We start from the raw sequence: 19,948 nt of genomic DNA, 5'->3' as shown, positions 1-19,948 counted from the left end.
CAGGCTAGAAGACGCAGAGATCCCCCTAGAAGCAAGCTCCCGATGGAAAGCCTGGTGGTCAACCAGAGTCAGGAGATTGGAGGATTGGAATAAACCTCTCCCAGAGTAACTTTTAGCCATGGGAGCCAATCCCAAGACTGGAGCTCCACAGAGGTGTGTGAGCGCATACCAGATGAACCAGACCTCCACACAACAATGCTCGAGCACGCAATTGATTTTCTGAGGGACACTTTTGAAAAGCTGAGAACTCAAGACCTCCTGGAGTGGCCAGATCCACCACCGGTACAGCAGCCCAGCCAGCCATTGCCTGATTGGCTCCACCAATGACCAGAGTAACTCTCCCGAGAAGAGGGGACCACCATCCATTGGTGCTAGGAGTGAAATTCAATGGAGATGCGAAACAGTTGGCCTTCTTCCTAACCCGTGTGGTATTACATGGAAGAGTATGGGGCAGACCTACTGAATGACTTGGTCAAAGTGCAGTGAGTCACTATGGCCTTCAAGTGGGAAGCTGCATGATGATGTCATTGTGAAGCTGCGCCAGTTCAACAGATTTATGGCTGCCTTGAGGAAGTGGTTCAAAGATCCACCCGGTGACCAGAAGATATGAACCAGGTCAAAACCCTCAAGCAAGAAAGACAACATGTTGCAGCCTACATTCAAGAGTTCTGAACCTTGGCTTCTGGTTTGCTCGTGCGGTGCTTTCAGATTTTTAGAGAGAGCTCCCTCCCTGCTGTCCGATCTTTCTTCATTGGAGGACCCTGAAAAGGGTCAAAAGTCACCCTGGAGGGGTGACCACCGCAAGGAGGCCCTCCTGTGATCGTGGAAGGGCGGCAGCCCTCCACTTGAATCCGGAGCAGCTCCTTTTGGACCAAAGAAGAAGAGATCGGCCATCAACATGGCCAATCATTAAGCCATTCTCTGCCGAAAGCCAAAAGCACCATTTAGCACAACAAAGCAATCTGGAGTATTTGGGTGAGACCTTTCCTTTCTTATCCCCCTAACTGCCTGCCTGTGGGACTTTTCTGAAAATTTTCTCCCCTCCTTTTTGAAAAAACAGCTTTTGTATACTTGGCACAAAAGGAAGGCGAGAGTTACATTTAAAGATTTAGACTTGTCTTTTTTTGGGATTTGTAAGGACAGAACTTAAAAAATCTTTTTTGATGGACCAAGGGGAATCTTAATATATATATATATATATATAAACTGATTTCATATTTAGGTTGAAAACAAAATTAAGCTTTTAGAATAAAACTTTGAATTATACTATAGAATTAAGAATCTTATAATGTATAGTATTTTAATAAACAAACAACACCCAAAGAAAGCAACATTAAGAGCGAAGATATCAAAGGCCTTCAAATACAGTATGTTGAGGATTCAGCTAATCAAACAATAATAACATTAGCTACTACGTTCTACCTAACCCAGATGCAAATGGAACAAGAATTACATCAAACATCAAAAACTGAGCTATTAAAGCAATATCTCAATGATTATAAAGGGGACACCAGCTTGGCAAAACTGTCATTTGGATGGTCTCCGTGGATGCAAATAAGTGGTGGAGGAAGAAAGGGAGACACATTTGAGAATTTAAAGACACAACAGGGCCATATGCTTTCGGTATGGTAAAGAAGGTCATCAGGTAGCTCATTGCTAGGCTCCAGCACCCACGAGAACCAAAAAGGGTTGGAAAGGAGCCCACCAAGCCCAGAGAAACAGCACTCAGAGGAGTGGAGGTCATAAAGTTCCCCCCTCCAACCAGCGATGGCAAGAGAACTCCAACCAGAGAATGCAAGGCTGGAGCAGAAAGTGACAGCAGAGGAGGTGACAACTCGCTGGTAAGCTGTACCATAATACCAGCAGAATGGGATGTTTAGGCATAGACCCTTGGTTGCGCCTCCTTCACCTCCTGCGACACAACTAAGCCCACTTACAGCCAGCTTTCCTCCTCCATTGGCCCTCCCCTGGCCATTCTCCACAGCCAATGGGTCCTTGGACCTCCATCCCTCTCACTTCAGTCCGGCCCATTTGCCCAGACACCCTTTCTCCTAGACCTTTGGCTCCATGTGACAAATAGCCGCCAGCCAATCAGGTGGCAGGCAGAACAACAGTGGTGCATGGCTTCTGGCATTGCATGAGGGGGCATGGCACGCAAAGGGCAATGGTGCATGGCTTCTGGCATTGTGGGGGCAAATGGGGGGCACAGCAGGCAAATGGCAGTGATGCGCAGCTTCTGGTGTTGCATGAGAAGCTATGGCAGGTGAACAGCAGTGGGTCGCAACTTCTGGTGTTTTCAGGGGGCATGGCAGGAGAACTGACCTTTTGGTATCGGTGTCAGAACCCAGTTATTGGAAAGGGGGTGATTTCCTTATTCTATCTTCCTGCAGGTTCTGCCATACTCCTGGGAGGAAGGGGCACTACAATGTATCCTCTCCATTTGGCTGTAGCTGCTACAATGTATCCTCTCCGCTTTTCTCTATCTGTCGGTTCTTTGATCTATTTCCCTTACTGCCAGACTGGAGTGAGAATGGAATGTGCCTACGGCTATCTGCCTTATCTCTAGCTGCAGAGGAACACGAACAAAGACCTAACAGCCTAACAACCTTGGGAATAGTATCTTATCAACCCCATTCCCACAGAGGATTCACACCTGGAGACTGGCTCATTTGAACTGACCAGGTGGACTATTGGGGTGGAGTTTGCCAGTTGTTCTTTTAACCTATTGATTCACGCAGGAAACCCTCAGATCCTACCTTCTATGCCTGCTGTCAACTTCTCCTAATAAAAGTTCCTTTTAGAATGAAGCTGTTCCAGTTCTGCTTTCTTGGGAAGAGGGATTGAGGCAGGTCCTTACATTAGGCAGCATCTGCAATTTTCGGTCAGCCCGGAAGGAACACCCTTACAATGGGGATCATGCAAATGATGTTAAACCATGGCGTGGAGAAGGAGGAAGGCAACTTAGGTGGGGAAGTTTCTACCCAGGTTGGCCTAAGGGGCAGCAGCTCGTATTCATCCAGTTCCTCCAACGAAGCCATGGCTACTGAGCACCGGAATAAGCCAAGGTGGTCGATGGGTGTTGGAAAAAAGGAAGACTGGGACCGGAAAGCCAGAAAAGTAACCTTCAAACAGGGCAGTCACCAGCTGGGTTGGAAGCAAGAGATGGAGGTTGCTCCATCTCAACAAGGATGAGGACGAGAGACCAGCCTGTTCTAGCCGGATCTTAGAGCAAGCCATCGACATGCTGAGGGTCACTTTTGACTCCCTAAAGGAGGAGAAAGTGGATCCATGCCAGGGCTCGATAACCATGGGCATGGCAGAAGAAGTTTGCACGGAGAGTGAGGTCGTGAACCTGGGCCCTTCCACCACCACTTTGGAGACTGCAGCAGCTGTGGCTGCCACCCCAGTGCGAGTCATGCCAGCTAGTGGAGACAGGCTTTGGAAAAATGGGTTGATAGGCATTGGGGGGAAAAAAAGACTGGGACCAGAAAGCCAGAAAAGTGACCCTCAAATGGGGCAGTCACCAGCTGGGTTGGAAGCGGGAGACTGGAATCTTTGTCTGCAAAAGAAGATGTATGCGTGAACTTGTGCGATATTACGGCACCCAGGAGCTTCCATCAACTCTCCTTCAAAGGCAAATAAACAGTGGCAGAGAGAAGGCAGATCTTTGCAAGGGGAGTCCGGGGTGGCAGGAGGGGAGGGGGAAGCATGAGGTATCTTAGGGGGTTGGGGAGGCCTTGAGGGCCTATTCCATCACTAGGCCCCCACCATGGCCTTCCCCACCATGATATACCTCATGAGCACTTAACGAGCTGTGTGCGTCTTAACGAACAGGGAATGATCTTGTTTGCGGTACAGGATTCACTCTGATTTTTTGAGTTACAAATGGAATGGGCAGACTCCATTGCATTCATAACTCGAGGACTACCTGTACTAATTGAATCAAATAGTGCTGCCATCGTGCTTCGCCCCATCACTGCTTCGCTGATGCTAGACTGCCATGAATCCTGGGGGGAGGGGGACAACAGATAGGAGGGGAACACCAGAAACCGAAACTACTACAAGTACCTGCCAGAGACATTGGCCGGCCCACCCCAAGGCCACAAACATGGCAATGAAATGTGGACCATCGCTGAGCCCATCAAGCATTAGAACTGTTACCAAAACAATTTGAATCCAATTGGACACTACAGAGATAGTCGGGGGGAAGGACCTGGGAAAGAGGATAGTAAGTAGGCAGTTTTCCCACGCCAGAAGCTGCATGCCATTGCCATTTGCCTACTGCACCACCCAATGCAATGCCAGAAGCTACGCACCTCCAACCTTTGCCTGCTGTACCCCACACACACAAGCTGCACCCCCCACAACACCAGAAACTACCCCACTGCCATTCGCCTGCTGTGCCCTCAATGCCAGAAACCATGTGTCAATGCTGCAACAAATTTTGCTGAAGCCATTTCTATTTTGTTTTCTGTTGCCACAGTATGGGAGGGGGGAATGTGTGCTTTTAAGATTAGACAATGAACAAAGGTCATTGCTGCCTGGATTTTGACAGGCTGAGCCATCTGTTAGAAAACTCACCAAAGTAGTACATTGGGGAATGTGATTTATGGCATGATGCTGGAGTGAGAAGTTCAAATTTGCAACATTGTAACCTTTGGGAGTCTTGGTTTCACTTTTGATCGTGCCGATACTTTGTAGCCAATAAATATGTTCTTTAAGGAAACTCTGCCTTGGAGTTCTGTTTTTACTGGTTTTATCTATCAGAACTATGCCATTAAACCAAGACTCCAAAAAAATTTAAAAACGTGGGGTCCTGAGCCCCGGTCACCTACCTAAACCTTTTTTTCCTTGTCATTTTTTGGAGTTTTCATCCTGCTTTAGTGAGAGGGCAGTGTTTTGGAGGGTGAATCTGCCCCCTTCCCTCCCCCCCACCAAGCCATAGCTGAGCAAGACACCTGCCTGCCAGCCCGGCTGTGCTCTTCCTCCTGTCTGAGGTTTTCATTGTCGTGACCATTTCTCTTGAGGATTGGCAGCAGGGGGAGGGCTGTTTGGTTTTTATTCCCCACCCTGTCTGCTGGGTGGATACTTCTGTTGTGCTGGGAGGTTACCCCCGAAGCATGTTTGTTTTGGGGGGGCATCCCCATTCCAGTTGCTAAGCTTGCTTAAACCATCTTCTTCTACCTCCTCCTCCCCACCCCTTTATCTGCAACAGTGCAGCAGAAAGATCCTTGCTGGGCTGGGGATGATGGGGATCTGCCCTCTGTGGTGGAGGGGCAGGATTACTATGCTCCCTGTCAATCAGGTTTGATTTCCTTTCTTTGACCCTCCCTCCCTCCCCTGCTTGTAGATGCCTCTGGGCCCCTCATTCTTGGGAGTTAGCATTGCCGGCATCTCTTTGTCCTGAACCCCTCAGTCTGGGTAACTGTTGCCATCTAAGAGCTGTTTTAAGGTTAGAAAATCTTTGGGGGGGATAACCAACTAGCACTCCAACATGCCCCCTATGCCTCCACTTCAACTGCAGAAGCTGCACCCCCCCCCCACAAAGCCCCTGCAATCACTTATCGGCAATCATATGCTGCTCCGAGGAGGAACACTGGAGGCAAATGGGAAGAGGCGGGAGGCTCAAGGCTCTCAGCAGAGTACTGGCAATACCTCACACAGCTCCAGCTGACTCTCCCACAGGCCTGTGTGATGCTGCCACTGCTTTACCTCATCCACTTTTACACTTTTTTTACACTTTTTTTTACAGTGCTTTTCAACCCGTTGTATGTGTACCACCTGCCAGGTGCCGACGTACCACCAGTGATATGCGTACCACTGATTGAAAAGCCCTGGTTTAGACTACCTAGGACACAGAATTTCAAATGAAGGAATAGAGATGGATCCAGCCAAATTTAAAGCTGTAATAGATTGGCAACCCTCACGAACCCGCAAACAACTTCAAAGTTTTTTGGAATTAACAAATTTCTACTAGCAATTCATCCCCTCTTTTGCTGAGATAGCTTTGCCAATTACTGAACTGTTAAAAACTGGAAAAAACGGGGGGAAGCCACAACCTTGTCAGCCCCTATCATGGTCTATGGAATGCCAAACCGCTTTTGAGAACTTAAAAAGACTGTTTGCTGCCAAGCGTGTTATCAAGCACCCCAATCCTGAGGAGCAAGTCATTATCCAAGTTGACGTTAATGATGTAGCTGTGAGGGCAGTCCTTTTGCAAAGAAACCAAGAGGGAGACTTACAACCCTGCACCTACAGTTACAAGAAATTTATTTATTTATTTATTTATTTGCTTAAATTTATATGCCGCCCTTCTCCCAAAGGACTCAGGGCGGCTCACAACAATAAAAATTAAAAAAGAAAAAACATAGAAAAAATTAACAGACACTGAGAGAAGGTGGGCTGTTTGGGAGAAGGAAGCTTTTGTGGTGAGGTGGGCCCTGATAACTTGGTGCCATTTCCTTGAGAAGGGCAAGGTGCCTTTTGAAGTATGGACTGATCATAAAAACGTAGAGGCACTGACAACCCCCCGTAAATTATCTCCCAAACAAGTTATCTGGGCGCAGCATTTTAACTGTTTCAATTTTATACTAAAGTATATCCCAGGGGGAAAGAATTTCTTGGCTGACGCCCTGTCCAGAATGTCCCAGTATAAAAGTCACTATGAGGAGATTGTGAACTCCATCATTCCACAACCACAGTCAATCTCTCAAGATAACCCCAGGAGGGCAACTGCAGGCAAACCCACCTGAACCAGATAGCCCATTAACGAAGAAGCTTAAGGAGGAATTGAAAACCAATTCCTGGTTCCAGAAAAACAAAACCATACTGACTTATCGAGATAGGCTAGCCTCGAAAGGATCAAAACTGTATTTGCCAGAAACACTCCAAACCCTTCAGCGCAGCCACCATACCAAACAGGCTGGCCACTCTGGATACCTAAAGACTTTACATTTCGTCTGGAGGCAATTTTGGTGGCCGGGTTTGAAAAAGGATGTTGAAAACTATGCGAAAAGCTGGGCAACATGTGCAGCCATGAAGAAACGTCCCAGTAAGCCTCCTGGATTATTGCAACACGTTTCAGACCCTTCCCAACCCTGGGAAGAGATTGCCATGGACTTTATTGTGGAATTACTAGAAAGTAGAGGAAATATGGTAATATGGACTGTTATTGATCTTTTTTCAAAGCAGGCTCACTTCATAGCCTGTTCTGGTCTCCCTTCGGCAAAGAAATTAGCCAAAATGTTCCTTAAAAATATATACCGTCTCCACGGAACACCAAAATGGATTATTTCAGATAGGAGAGTCAAATTTACTGCAAAATTTTGGAGGGACTTCCTTAAACTGATCGGATCCACACAGGGACTATCATCGGCTGTTCATCTGAATACGAATTGAGTGGCTGAGAAAGCAAACTCAATGGTGGAACAATACATTAGATGTTATGTTGATTACCAACAAATGACCTGGGGTGACCTTCTCCCTTTTGCTGAGGTGGCTTATAATAACACTGTACATAGCAGCACTGGACTCACTCCTTTTAAAATAGCTACTGGGAGAGAATTCATTCCTATGCCTGAATACCCGCAGGACCCTCCCACTTCTCAAACTTTAGATCAGTGGGTGACTTCCTGGAAAACTGTTTAGGACAATGCAAAACAAGCTTTAGCAAAAGCTTCAAAAATTTACAAAGAGCAGGCTGATAAGAAAAGGGCCCCACAGAAGCCATTTCGTGTGGGGGAGAGAGTCTATCTCTCTATGAAATATCTGAGACTCAAATTGCCTAGTAAGAAATTAGGACCAAAATTCCTTGGACCTTTCTCCATAGTTCGGATTATTAACCCTGTCACAGTGTAGTTAAAACTCTTGTCTTTTGGCAAAGGTCCATCCTGTTTTTCACTGCAGTCTATTGAAATCTTTCAGGGAGTCCTCTTTAAGACCTCCTCCAAGACAGGCACCTGGTCCCCTTGTAGTGGAGGGGGAGACTTAATATGAAATAAAACAAATTCTTGATTCTAGGCTATACAAAGGCAAATTACAATGCTTGGTACAGTGGAAAGGTTACCCACTGTCAGAGGCCACTTAGGTTAAAAGTACCAATGTCAAAACAGATAGATTGATACAGAGATTTTTTGATAAGCACCCTCATAAGCCTCGGAAAGATTCCTCACTCTGACTCTTCATTTACAGGATTTCTCCTTTCTTTAAGGGATCCGACTCAACACTGCAACGAATTTGGCTGAAGCCATTTCTATTTCGTTTTCTGTTGCCACAGTATGGGGGGGGGGATGTGTGCTTTTATGTTTAGACAAAACAAAAAATTGTCACCTGGAAACCAAGGTCATTGCTGCCTGGATTTTGACAGGCTGAGCCATCCGTTAGAAAGCCCTCCAAAGTAGTACGTTGGGGAATGTGATTTATGACATGATGCTGGAGTGAGAAGTTCAACTTTGCAACATTGTAACCTTTGGGAGGGAACCTCAGTCCTGGTTTCACACCAATAAATATGTTCTTTAAGGAAACTTTCTGCCTTGGAGTTCTGTTTTTACTGGTTTCATCTATCGGAACCATGACACCGTGTGCTGACGCCATTTGCCTGTGACACCCCCACATGTCCCCCCAACACAATGCCAGAAGCCACGAGCCACTGCCATTCGCCTGCTGTGCCCATGCAACGCCAGAAGCTATGCATCATCACCTGCCATGCCCCATGGCCCCTAATGATGGAAGACACATGCCACCTCCATTCACCTGCTGCCCCTACACAACAAAAGCCATGTGCCTCCGCTGTTTGCCTGCCACACCCCCTATGCCAATGCCGCTGTGTACCATTAGATGTCGAATGAACAGTTTGGCTGCGGACCCACCATTCGTCCCCTCACCAGCAGCTGTGCTTACTGCCATTGCCCTGCCCCTCCCTACACTGCCAGGAGTTGCTCAAAAGCAGCGTTTGTCTGCCGCACCTCCCCCAGATGTTGCTGTCTCCAGTCACCAATTGCATTCTCCTTGCAGCCCAATTGGTGGGGCCATCGTTGCTGCTTGCCACCTGATTGGCTGGCAGCTTCTTGTTCCATGAAACGAAACACCTGGGACAAAAGGTGTCTGGGCAAATGGGCCAGGCTGAAGGGCCAGGGACCGATTGGCCAGGGGAGGACCAGCGGAGGAGGAAAGCTGGCTGTTAATGGGCTGAGGTGGGTAGGCAAAGAATAGAATAGAGCTGGAAGAAACCTTGGAGGTCTTCTAGTCTAGCCCAACTCAAGCAGGAGAACCTATTCCATCTCAGACAAGTGACTGTCCAGTCTCTTCTTAAAAGCCTCCAATGATGGAGCATTCACAATTTCTGAAAGCAAGCTGTTCCACTAGTTAATAGTCCTCACTGTTAGGAAGTTTCTCCTTAATTCAAGGTTGCTTCTCTCTTTGATCAGTTTCCAACCATTGTTTCTTGTCCTGCCCTCTGGTGCTTTGGAAAATAATTTGACCCCCTCTTCTTTGGGGCAGCCTCTCAAATACTGGAATACTGCTACCATGTCAACCCTATTTCTCCTTTTCTTTAGACTAGCCAAACCCAAGTCCAGCAGCCGTTCTTCATATGTTTTAGTCTCCAGGCCTTGGATCATCTTAGTTGCTCTTCTCTGAACTTTTTCCAAGGTCTCAACATCTTTTTTGTAGTATGGTGACCAAAATTGTTTGCTGTATTCCAGGTGTGGTCTCATTAGGGTATTATTAAAGCGGTACTAATACTTCGTGTGATTTTGATTCTATGCCTCTGGTTATGCAACCCAGTATTGTATTAGCTTTTATGGCTGTTGCTGCACATTGCTGGCTCATAGTCAAGGTCCCTCTCAGTTACTGTTTTTAAGCCAGGTCCCACCCAATCTGTACTTATATCTTTGATTTTTCCCGCCTAAATGTAAAACTTTGCTTTTCTCCACATTAAAGTTCATTTTGTTGGATAGGGCCCCTTGTTCGAGTTTGTCAAGATCTTTTTCAATCCTGAGCTTGTCTTCTGGAGTGTTGGCTATTCCTGTCAGTTTAGTGTCATCTGCAAATTTGATGAGTTCCTCTTCTATTCCCTCACCTACCGGTAAGTCATTTATGAAGATATTAAAGAGTACTGGGCCTAAGATGGAGCCTTATGGTACACCACTGCCTACTTTTCTCTATGTGGATTGAGAACTACTTGTGGAGTACGGTTTGTCAGCCAGCTACAAATCCATCTGGTGCTGATGTTGTCTATTCCACCTTTTTCTAGCTTACCAAGCAGTAGATTGTGGTCTACTTTGTCAAATGTCTTACTAAAATGTAAGTATACTATGTCCACAGCGTTTAGCTTAGGGGTATCAAACTCAATTTCATTGAGGGCCACATCAGCATTGCAGTTACCCTTAGGGGGTGGGGTGGGGGTGGCCAGGGTGGGCACAGCCTACTGGGTGAGCATGGCTGGAGTGGGTGTGGCCTACTGGGTGGGCACGGCCAGCTCTACATTTGTTCGCGTCAAGGGTGCCTATGGGGGCCTGGGCAGAACTGGGACAGATCTGAGGATCTCTGGCAGAAGGGTGTGGGACTGGGGCAAGTGCCAAGGCATGGTCCACTGGAGGAGCCTCACTTCCTCTCAGGCCATGCGAGGGGGGGCTGGATGGTACCCTGCCCGGAGCTCTGGGCAGCAGACGTCAAATGCCCAGCCGGGCCCTCAAGCACCCGGGGCACCAAGCCCAGCCCCACTTCCCCAAGGGGGTGTCCAGCTGCACTTACCTCCTCCTCAAGGTTGCTGCTGCTGTACTTGCTCTCCTTACCCAGGTTGCTCATGATGGGTATGAGGGCAAAGTCAGAGGGAGGCCCACTCCCTCTCCATGTGAGGAGACCCGGCTTTGTATCCAAAGCTTTCTTAGCAATAGAATGGGAGACCCCCAGGATAGGACAGGAGGAGGGGGCAAGGGAATGGAGAAAGGGCAGCAGAGCAGGACCAAGGCAGGACTTTCCTCAGCCCTTCTCTCTCCTCCCTCCCTCCCTCTCTCTCTCCCTCCCTTCCTTCCTTCCTTAGAACAGTGTGGTGGGAAAATATTTGAAATGAGGGAGGGAGAAAACAGGCAAGAAACGCAGCTGGGGAGGTGTCACCCTTTGTGAGGAATGAAGAAATGCACAATTGCCTGGAAGTGGCCAGCAAATGGCCCTTGCCTACTCCACATATCTGGCTTGGTGGGCTTTGGGGGAGGGGATGCCATGAGCAACATGAGAGTTGATGTTACGTGCGCAATGCCATCCAGCCCCCACCCTGCCTGGTTTTTGCAGGTAGTGAGGCGCTCTCCTCACAGCACCAAGAGACTGAGCCAGGCAGCGTGAATCTGAAGAGAAGTGTGATGCCTCCCAGCCCCCAGCCTGCCCAGTTTCAGCAGGCAGTGGGGTGCTCTCCTCACAGTGCTGAGAGGCTGAGCTGGGCAGTGCGAAGCTTGCCAGCTTTGCACCTTGCTGCCTGCTGAAACCGGGCAGGCTGGGGTCTAAGCAGCATTGCACTTCTCATCAGATTTGCCCCACCCGGCTCAGCTCTTGGCGCTATGAGGAAAGTGTCCCATTGCCTGCCGAAACCAGGCAGGCTGGGGGCTGAGTGGCATTGCGCTTCTTTTTGGATTCACGTCACCTGACTCAGCTCTCAGTGAGGAGAGCACCCCACTGCCTGCCAAAACCCCTCCCCTGGGGCCCATCAAGCCGGATATGTGAAGTAGGCGAGGGCCATTTGCTGGCCACTTCCAGGCGATGGTGCATTTCTTCATTCCTCACAAAGGGTGACACCTCCCCAGCGCACACCCAGGGGGCGGGGCTGACACGGCAGGGGTCGGTCCCTCACTGTTTCCAGACGGCCTTGTGGAGCTAAGACTGAATGCGTTTCAGTATAGAGGGCCACCACAAAATTGTATATTGTCTCTGGGGCGGCCAGGGCCAAGGCAGCGGGGGCCATTCCCTCACTGTTTCCAGGATGGCTTCATGGGCCACATGAAACCACGTCACACGCCTCATTTGGCCTGCGGCTCTTGTGTTTGACATGTCTGGTTTAGCTGGTCTATTAATTTGGTCTCTTTATCAAAGAATGAAATAAGATTGGTTTGGCATGATCTGTTTTTAACAATCCCGTGCTGGCTACCAGTTATAACTTTGGTTGCTTCTAGTTGTTTGCAGATCTGTTTTTGATTATCTTTTCTAGGATCTTCCCAGGTATTGATGTTAGACTGAGTAGTCTGTAGTTTCCTAGGTCTATTTTTCCCCCATTCTTGAAGATGGGAACCATATCAGCCCTTTTCCAATCCTCAGGTACTTCCCTGGTGCTCCAGGATTTTGCAAACATATGGTGCAATGGTTCTGAGATAACATCTGCCAGCTCCTTCAGAACTCTGGGATGTAATCTGTCAGGTCCTGGTGATTTATATTCGTCAAGGTTGAATAGGTATTCTCTTACCATTTTCTTGCTTATTTTAATTTTTGTTTCTAGTTTGTCTTTTGCAGTATTTTTTTGTATGGTGTGGTATAGTTTCTTTTTGTGTGAAGAATGATGCAAAGAATGAGTTAAGCAGCTCTGCTTTCTTTCTATTGCTTGTTACTTCCTTGCCATCTTCTCTCTTTAGTGGACCTACGGTTTCCTTGATTTTTCCTGGTTATTAATATGTTGAAAAAGACTTTTTTATTATCTTTGATTTCTGTTGCAAGTGTAGCGGGGCTGGCTGAAAGGCTTTGCAGGAAGAGGGAAGCTCAGACAGCTGCTGCCAGTTTTGGGCACGGCGGGCATGGATTGGGCATGGATCGGGTGGAAGGAAAGAAAAAGGAGGAAAGAAACGGGGTGGGGGAGGTTGTTGTTGCCGTTTTATCAGAGAGAAACCAGGTGAAGTCGGAGAGTGGTTGGAGGTTTTAAGCTGATCCCTTTCTGTGAAGGAGGGGGGAAGAGGAGAGTGAGAGAGAGTGAGAAGGTGGAATTTTATTGCTTTCTTTCGCAGGGGTGATATCCCAAGCAGAGGCAAGGGAGAGAGTGAGGGGAGAGAAAGTTGCTGGGATTGTTAAATTCAGATTTTAATAATAAAGGACAGGGGGGGAGGGGTTTGACACCGATGAGACCTGAGGCTGCAAGCAACAACAGAAGAGAAGGAGAGGCTGGTTGTTGCTACTTTGGAGACTAGCGGCCATCTGAACTTTGACTATTGCTGCTTGTGCAAGTTTTAGGCATTGTGGGGAGTTGCCCTGAGGGGCGAGCTGTTATTGCAGAATGCTGACTACGTTTGTTCATGTTCCTATCACTGCCTGGAGCTGGGGTTTTCCCCCCACCCCACTGGTTTCCAAATGGTCACTGGGAAATCATTTATTGCTGCTATGACTGCCTGGGGGTGTTAAACACAACCACATATTGACTAGGGGCTGGCAATCTTTGTTCCTGAAAGCCCCCTTTCGACGACAAGAGTCTGCCACCCCCCACTTCGTGTGAGCTTCTGCTAGACGAGACACTTTATTAACACCTAGAGAGCGCAGCTGCAAACCTCAATGGAGGGGAGCGGGGCTGAGAGGGCCTGGGCTTTGGCGGCCTCTGAAGGGTAATGCTACACAAGTCTTTGTTCATTCTGAGCCTTTTCTTTCCTGACTTCGTCTTTGCATATTCTGGCTGTCTGCTGATACAGTGAGGGTACACTGGTGGTATTATACCCCAATGTATACAAGATATCACCTATAGTTTTACAGCATTGAAAATACTGTGGGTAATGTGATAATTCTAAAAAGATCTATGTGATATTTTATTTATTTATTTATTGGGACTTATATGCCGCCCTATCTCCCGAAGGACTCAGGGCGGCTAACAACAATAAAATACAAATAGGATACAAATATTAAGAGGAAATTAAACTATACGTAGCCCCAACTAAAACCAATAAAACGTTAAAACCATATTAAAACCCCTTGTCATCAGTCCAGGTCGGCCTGTTGGAAAAGAAGTGTCTTAAGGTCACGACGGAAGGACCGGAGGTCAGGGGCCATCTGGAGCTCCACGGGGAGCTGATTCCACAGGGCAGGTGCCCCCACAGAGAAGGCCCTCCCCCTGGGGGTCACCAGCCGATATTGTCTGGCCGACGGCACCCTGAAGAGGCCCTCTCTGTGTGAGCACACAGGGCGATGGGAAGTCGTTCCTGGCAGCAGACGGTCCTGCAAGTATCCCGGGCCTAAGGCCTGAAGGGCTTTATAGGTGAGAACCAGCACCTTAAATCTCACCCAGAGAATAACAGGTAACCAATGCAGCTCACGCAGGAGGGGTGTAATATGGGAGTATTGGTATGCTCTCATCACAACCTGCGCAGCCGCATTCTATACCAGCTGAAGTCTTCGGGTGGTCTTCAAGGGCAGCCCCACATAGAGAGCATTGCAGTAATCAACATGGGAGGTAACGAGCGCATGAGTGATGACCGTATGTAAAGCATCTCTGTCCAGATAGGGGCGCAACTGGTGCACCAGGCGAACCTGGACAAATGCCCCCCTGGCCACGACTCCTATATGATCTTCTAAACTGAGTCGTGCATCCAGGAGGACGCCTAAGTTGAGCACCCTATCAACGGGGGGTAACACCTCTCCCCCCATAGCCAAAGGTGGAATATCCTGAACTGTACGAGATGCCGGTACGTAAAGCCACTCGGTCTTGGCCAGGTTGAGTTGGAGCCTGTTCTTCCCCATCCAGATTCGTACCACTTCCAGGCAACGGGACATCACGTCGAGGGCATCACTGGGTTGGTTCGGGGTGGAGATGTAAAGCTGGGTATCATCAGCATATTGATGATACCTCACCCCGAAACCATGGATGATCTCACCCAGTGGCTTCATATAGATGTTGAACAGGAGGGGAGAGAGGACCGACCCCTGGGGTACCCCACAATCGAGGGGCCTTGGGGTTGACCTCTGCCCTCCTGCCAACACTGTCTGCGAACAGCCCGAGAGGTAGGAGGAGAACCACCATAAAACGGTGCCTCCCACTCCCAATCCCCGGAGACGTCGCAGCAAGATACCATGGTCGATAGTATCAAAAGCCGCTGAGAGACCTAATAGGACCAGGACAAAGGAATAACTCCTATCCTGAGCCCGCCAGAGATCATCCACCAGCACGACCAATGCCGTCTCCGTGCTGTACCCGGGCCTGAAACCCGATTGGTATGGATCCAGATATAATAAATTTGAACCCCACCTACCTACAAAGTAGCTGAATTCTTGTAGAAGGTTGACATAATTGTTAGATCAAGCATACCGTGTTTTCCCCAAAGTAAGCCCTACCCCCAAAATAAGCTTGATTTTTGCAGGTGGGCTTAATATAAGCGCTACCCTCAAAATAAGCTCTAGTTTTGAGACGAGGCTCACACCTAAAAATCAAGCTACGGTGGGGGGTTAAGTTGCCCCATGTATCCTGTACCCAGTTACTGTTGCAGCCAGGCCTCGCATCAATCAACACCTGCCTCACCTCACTGGCCCATGTCTTCTGCAATGACCTTCAGCCTGCATTTTGCCATCAGAGGCCTTCTGGAAAGGACTTTTCAGCTGAGAACCAAGCTACGGACTCAATCCGTGACTATGTTCTTGTCTGCAAAGGCCTTTCTGGAAGGCCTCTGATGACGAAATGCAGGCCACAGCTCCATTCTCAGCTGCAGAGGCATTTCCTTTGGCCGCAGAAGTGGGCCGACTGGGTGGGGCTGTTGATGCCACCGCTGTGAGATGAGACAGTGGAAAAGACACCCCTTGAAAATAAGACCTGGTGCCTCTTTTGGAGGCAAAACCCCCTAAGACTGGGTCTTATTTTCAGGGAAACACAGTATTAAGATGGATTTGATGCTTCTGTTAATCCACTCCAAGATAGCATTGCCTTTTTAGCAGCTGCACACAGTACTGTATCAAGTTTTAACTTGTAGTTGACAAAAACCTTTTCATGTGTACTACTGCTAAGCCAGGCTCTCCCATACTTTTGTGCCTTTTATTTTTCCTAATTAGATGTAGAGCTTTACACTTCTTCCTGTTATATTCTATCCTATTCATTTTAGCCCTCTACTGATGTCAGTTTAAATCTTTTTTGAATCTTCTAAAGTATTAATCACCTCTAAAGTATTGCTCACCTTAGCCAGAAACTATATTCATTATATGCATCTTTGAATTCTACATCTAGTTTAACAAGAATAATATTCCAATCAATGGGCACTCAATAGCACTCGGGAAACTATCAGCAGAACAGATGGTCTTCACTTAACAAACCTAATTAGGACTGGAATTTCCAATGCTGATCCTTAACCATTTTACAGAACTATACATGTTTTAATTTGCAAATGTAAGTACAAACTAATTTAAATGCAATATAACTTTTCTTGGATACGTTTGTGAATTTATCTGTCAGAGAAATCCAAAAATATTAATTTAGAAATATATTTAGACATATCTGTTAATCTCCTTTGAAAAAAAAATTTTTTTCCAAAATTTTTCTGAACCTTGATACTGTTCTCTCAGAGATTTTCTATGTTTCCTAACTTTGGGTTATCTACTGTTCTGATATTTTCTAATCCCTCATTAACATAAACATATTAAACTGTACAGTAGTGGTCCCCAAACATTCTAGCTCCACAAACTGGCAGCATTGGCGGTGTCAGCATCAAGGGGGAAGGAGATGGTTTCACGTACAACCTAGATCCCGTATATGTGCAAATGAAGCTTCTTACACTTGTTCACCGCTTCTGCAGCCTAGTTCCCAACAGGCCACAGACTGTTACCAGTCCATGATATGGGGGTTGGGGACCTCTGCTGTATAGGACCTAAAGCAGATTCCTACAGAATGCTATTTGCTATCTCCTTCCAACTTGGAGCCATTATTCTTTGGATATGATTGTTCAATCAGTTCTATATCTATCGAATGGGAATACCATTCTATACTAGAATTTCATGGGAAATTGTCAAAAGCTTTGCTGAAGTCAAAGTGCACTCTGCTGCATTACCACTTTCAACTAAACTATTCTATTAAAAGAAGAGATCAAGTTGGTTTAGATTTTTTTTCTCTTCACTCATGTCCAAATCTTGGAAACTGCCAGAAAAAGTCCCTACAGTTTTCTTGGCAAGGTTTTTCAGAAGTAGTTTGCCATTGCCTCTTTCCTAGGGCTGAGAGAAAGTGACTGGCCCAAGGTCACCCGACTGACTTCATGCCTAAGGCTGAACTCATGGTTTCCCTGTTTCTAGCCTGATACATTAATCACTACACAAAACTGGCTCTCTGGTTTAAAAAATTAACAAATCGATGGTGGCTCCTACCAAACAATGTATTGTTTTCCAAATTCTCACAGACTGACTATTTAATAATTTGTTTCAGAATTTAGACAGAGTTCATGTTTCCATAGGACTGCACTTCCTCTGCTTTTAACTCTGGGGAAAATGAAAGTGTTATGTCACAACAGTTCAAAAAGCCCCTCAAAGTGTCTTGCATGAGTTCCCTCTTTGTACATTATCCATGCAGAAGGTTAAATTCAAAAACGGAAGAGAAACTTACTTGTACTTTCTGGCTACAATCCTTAGCAGATTTAGGGGTTGAAGCTGCTGAATTCACAGTAATTTAGTCGGATTTGCATATGATAATATATCTTGGTTACTTTATTTAGTTTCTAATATGTTTAATAACTTAAGTGCTCTAGGTAGGTGACAAAATTACTTACAATACATTTGTAAAATAAAGAACAGTGAAAATAATAAATGCAATTAACAAATATAAAACATACTTTAAATTTCATTTTTCCATCTTTTAATTTAGCATAAATTAAATACCATGCATTTTTTTTTAAAAAAATCTGGCTACCTCAATGCAATATATCTAAGAAACTTTCTAAATAGGTTGTAATCATATCTAATTTTGGAATTTATATGGAAATAGCAAAAGGGTAGTTGGGAGATTTGAAGGACTGACAATTTGAAGACTTTTTCTAAATAATCTCAGCAATTGTCAAGCATACACATAGACAAGAGAAGACACTGAACACCTGATTTGTGGCTGAATCAGTTTTAGAAGTCAATATGGATGTGGAATAACTCAGCTGCCCAACTTTTAACAATCTGGCTATACAACAATTCAGGTAAAATACATCTGTAATTCAGAAAAAAGAGACAGTATATATGGTTACTCTTGATTACCCCTAAACAATGGTTCACTCAGCCCTTTTTTGTCTTTCCAGAGGAATCATAAATTAACTATAAGTATAGACTTCAGTTAACAGGCTGGGCTAAAATATGGTTCCTTTATGCCTCATTTCACAGTGGGAATCCAGCTTGATTATACATACTCCTTAGGGCAACCTAACAGCATCAATGGGACTAGCTTTATATTATTATATTATCTGCAAAGCTGATTTGGCAACAAGTTCCTTTATATATGAAGGAAAATAAAAATAAAAAAGCTTATATAAAAAGAATAAGAAAAAGAAAAAAAATCAAACAGAATAATGCAAGAAAGGGAAAAAAGTAAAAGAAAAGTAGAAAAGAAAAAAAAATACAAAGAGACTTCGGATCCTTTTTAAATCAGTTACAAGTTCAATTATAAATTTATCTCTTACTCTAATTTACAACACAATTCATTCCTTTTTATAATCTATCCAATTTAATCATCAAAATCAGAGAGCCTATGTTCATTTTTTTCTGTTTTATGCAAAAAGTCCATAAGGGGTTTCTAGTCACCAATAGGTTCTACTGAAAAAGTGCGAGGCATATTTCTACAGGGTAATTTTTCCATGAAAAACAAAATGAATATGGACAGGAACGGTATCTAAAGCTGCGCCAGGCACAGGCACTCAGTCCCTGCTTTTCAGTATCCGCCAGCGGAAGGGCTAGCAACTACCAGAACCTCGGTTAGTGACGGTCTCTTGTCAACGAAACTCAGTAAATTTTAAACCGTCGAAGGAACGCGGCAAGTTTACCCGCCACGCGCCTCCTTCTTGGCGGCCCTCAGGGGCATTTGGCCGGACATCCTTCGTCCACCTGAGCGAACCAGCGTCAGCGGGGCAAACAGAAGCAGGAGTTCCGCAACCGAAACGAAAGAAACGAAGAAGGGGGGGGGGGGCAGCGGACCAGCCAGACGCTGCTCTCCACGGGGGGGGCTCTTTCTCCGGCCTCCAAACTCGCCTCACTTACCCGGGGCGGCCGCCATGCCGAGCTTCGCCTCCAAGTCGATCTGCCTCCCGATGGCCGGCAAGTCAGCCGGAGGTCTTGCCCCGACCTCCTTCCGGCGCTTGTGGGGAGAGAAGGCTCCTACTTCGGCGACGCAACAGTTCTGGCGCCTCAACCGGCTGGCTGAGGACAGCGACCACTTCCTCCCGTTCCCTTCCCCTTTCTCTACGCCGGTAGAAAAGCGACGGACGGCCCGGCGGACTTCCCACGACTAGGCGAACGGACCCCCCTTGGCCAGCCGCTCGTGCCAGGCGCAGGTGGTTCGTTCAGCGCAGCCCAGGAACTGAGCAATTGGGCCACCTCAGCAGGCTTCGGGCAATCAAGTGAAGCCCGCGAACCTTTGTGCAGATGGAGACGGCGCCTATCCGGGAGAGCGGGATTCTTCGCTGCCGATTTTGGGGCGCAGCTTGCTAGCAGAAGAATACAATACTGTATACAAAATAGGTGGCAAAGCACCAGTCTCAGTGTTGTAGTTCAGTGCGTTGTAAGCAGTGAGGAAAGATAATTATTATTTAAACACTAGTTCTTTATTTTTATTTATAGTGCTTATGGGCTGTTCTAGTTAACCTACTGAACCAACTGTCTAAGCAGGGTGCTACTTCCCAAATCCATAATAAGGGTTAAAGTAACACACAGTTAATTACTCAGCCAGAGGAGCAGTAACAGCAGCAGTGGCACTGTGGCTTGATGAATTAGTCTCCACTAATTTTCTCGAGATCAAAAGGAAGGGGAAGGGAAACGCAGTGTCAGCTGTAAT

The 19,948-nt window shown here is 46.6% G+C and overlaps 1 protein-coding gene across 4 annotated transcripts in view; it reads right to left on the bottom strand.

The window, feature by feature from the left end:
- Positions 1-19,244, bottom strand: part of PIK3AP1 (phosphoinositide-3-kinase adaptor protein 1) — a 126,894-nt gene extending 107,650 nt beyond the window's left edge. For 3 of the 4 annotated variants that reach the window (XR_014492707.1, XM_083364198.1, XM_083364200.1), the window contains exon 1: positions 19,156-19,244. Coding sequence is in view for 3 of the 4 variants with exons in the window: in XM_083364198.1 (XP_083220324.1) it covers positions 19,156-19,171 (16 nt within the window). In the remaining variant the exon portion in view is untranslated. The remainder of the gene's footprint in view (positions 1-19,155) is intronic. The other variant, XM_083364199.1, reaches the window with a different exon arrangement.
- Between the last annotated feature and the right edge of the window lie 704 nt (positions 19,245-19,948).

This window comes from Vipera ursinii (genome assembly GCF_947247035.1).
Source record: "Vipera ursinii genome assembly, chromosome: 5".
Lineage (NCBI taxonomy): Eukaryota > Metazoa > Chordata > Lepidosauria > Squamata > Viperidae > Vipera > Vipera ursinii.
This window is presented reverse-complemented; position numbering and strand designations above follow the sequence as displayed.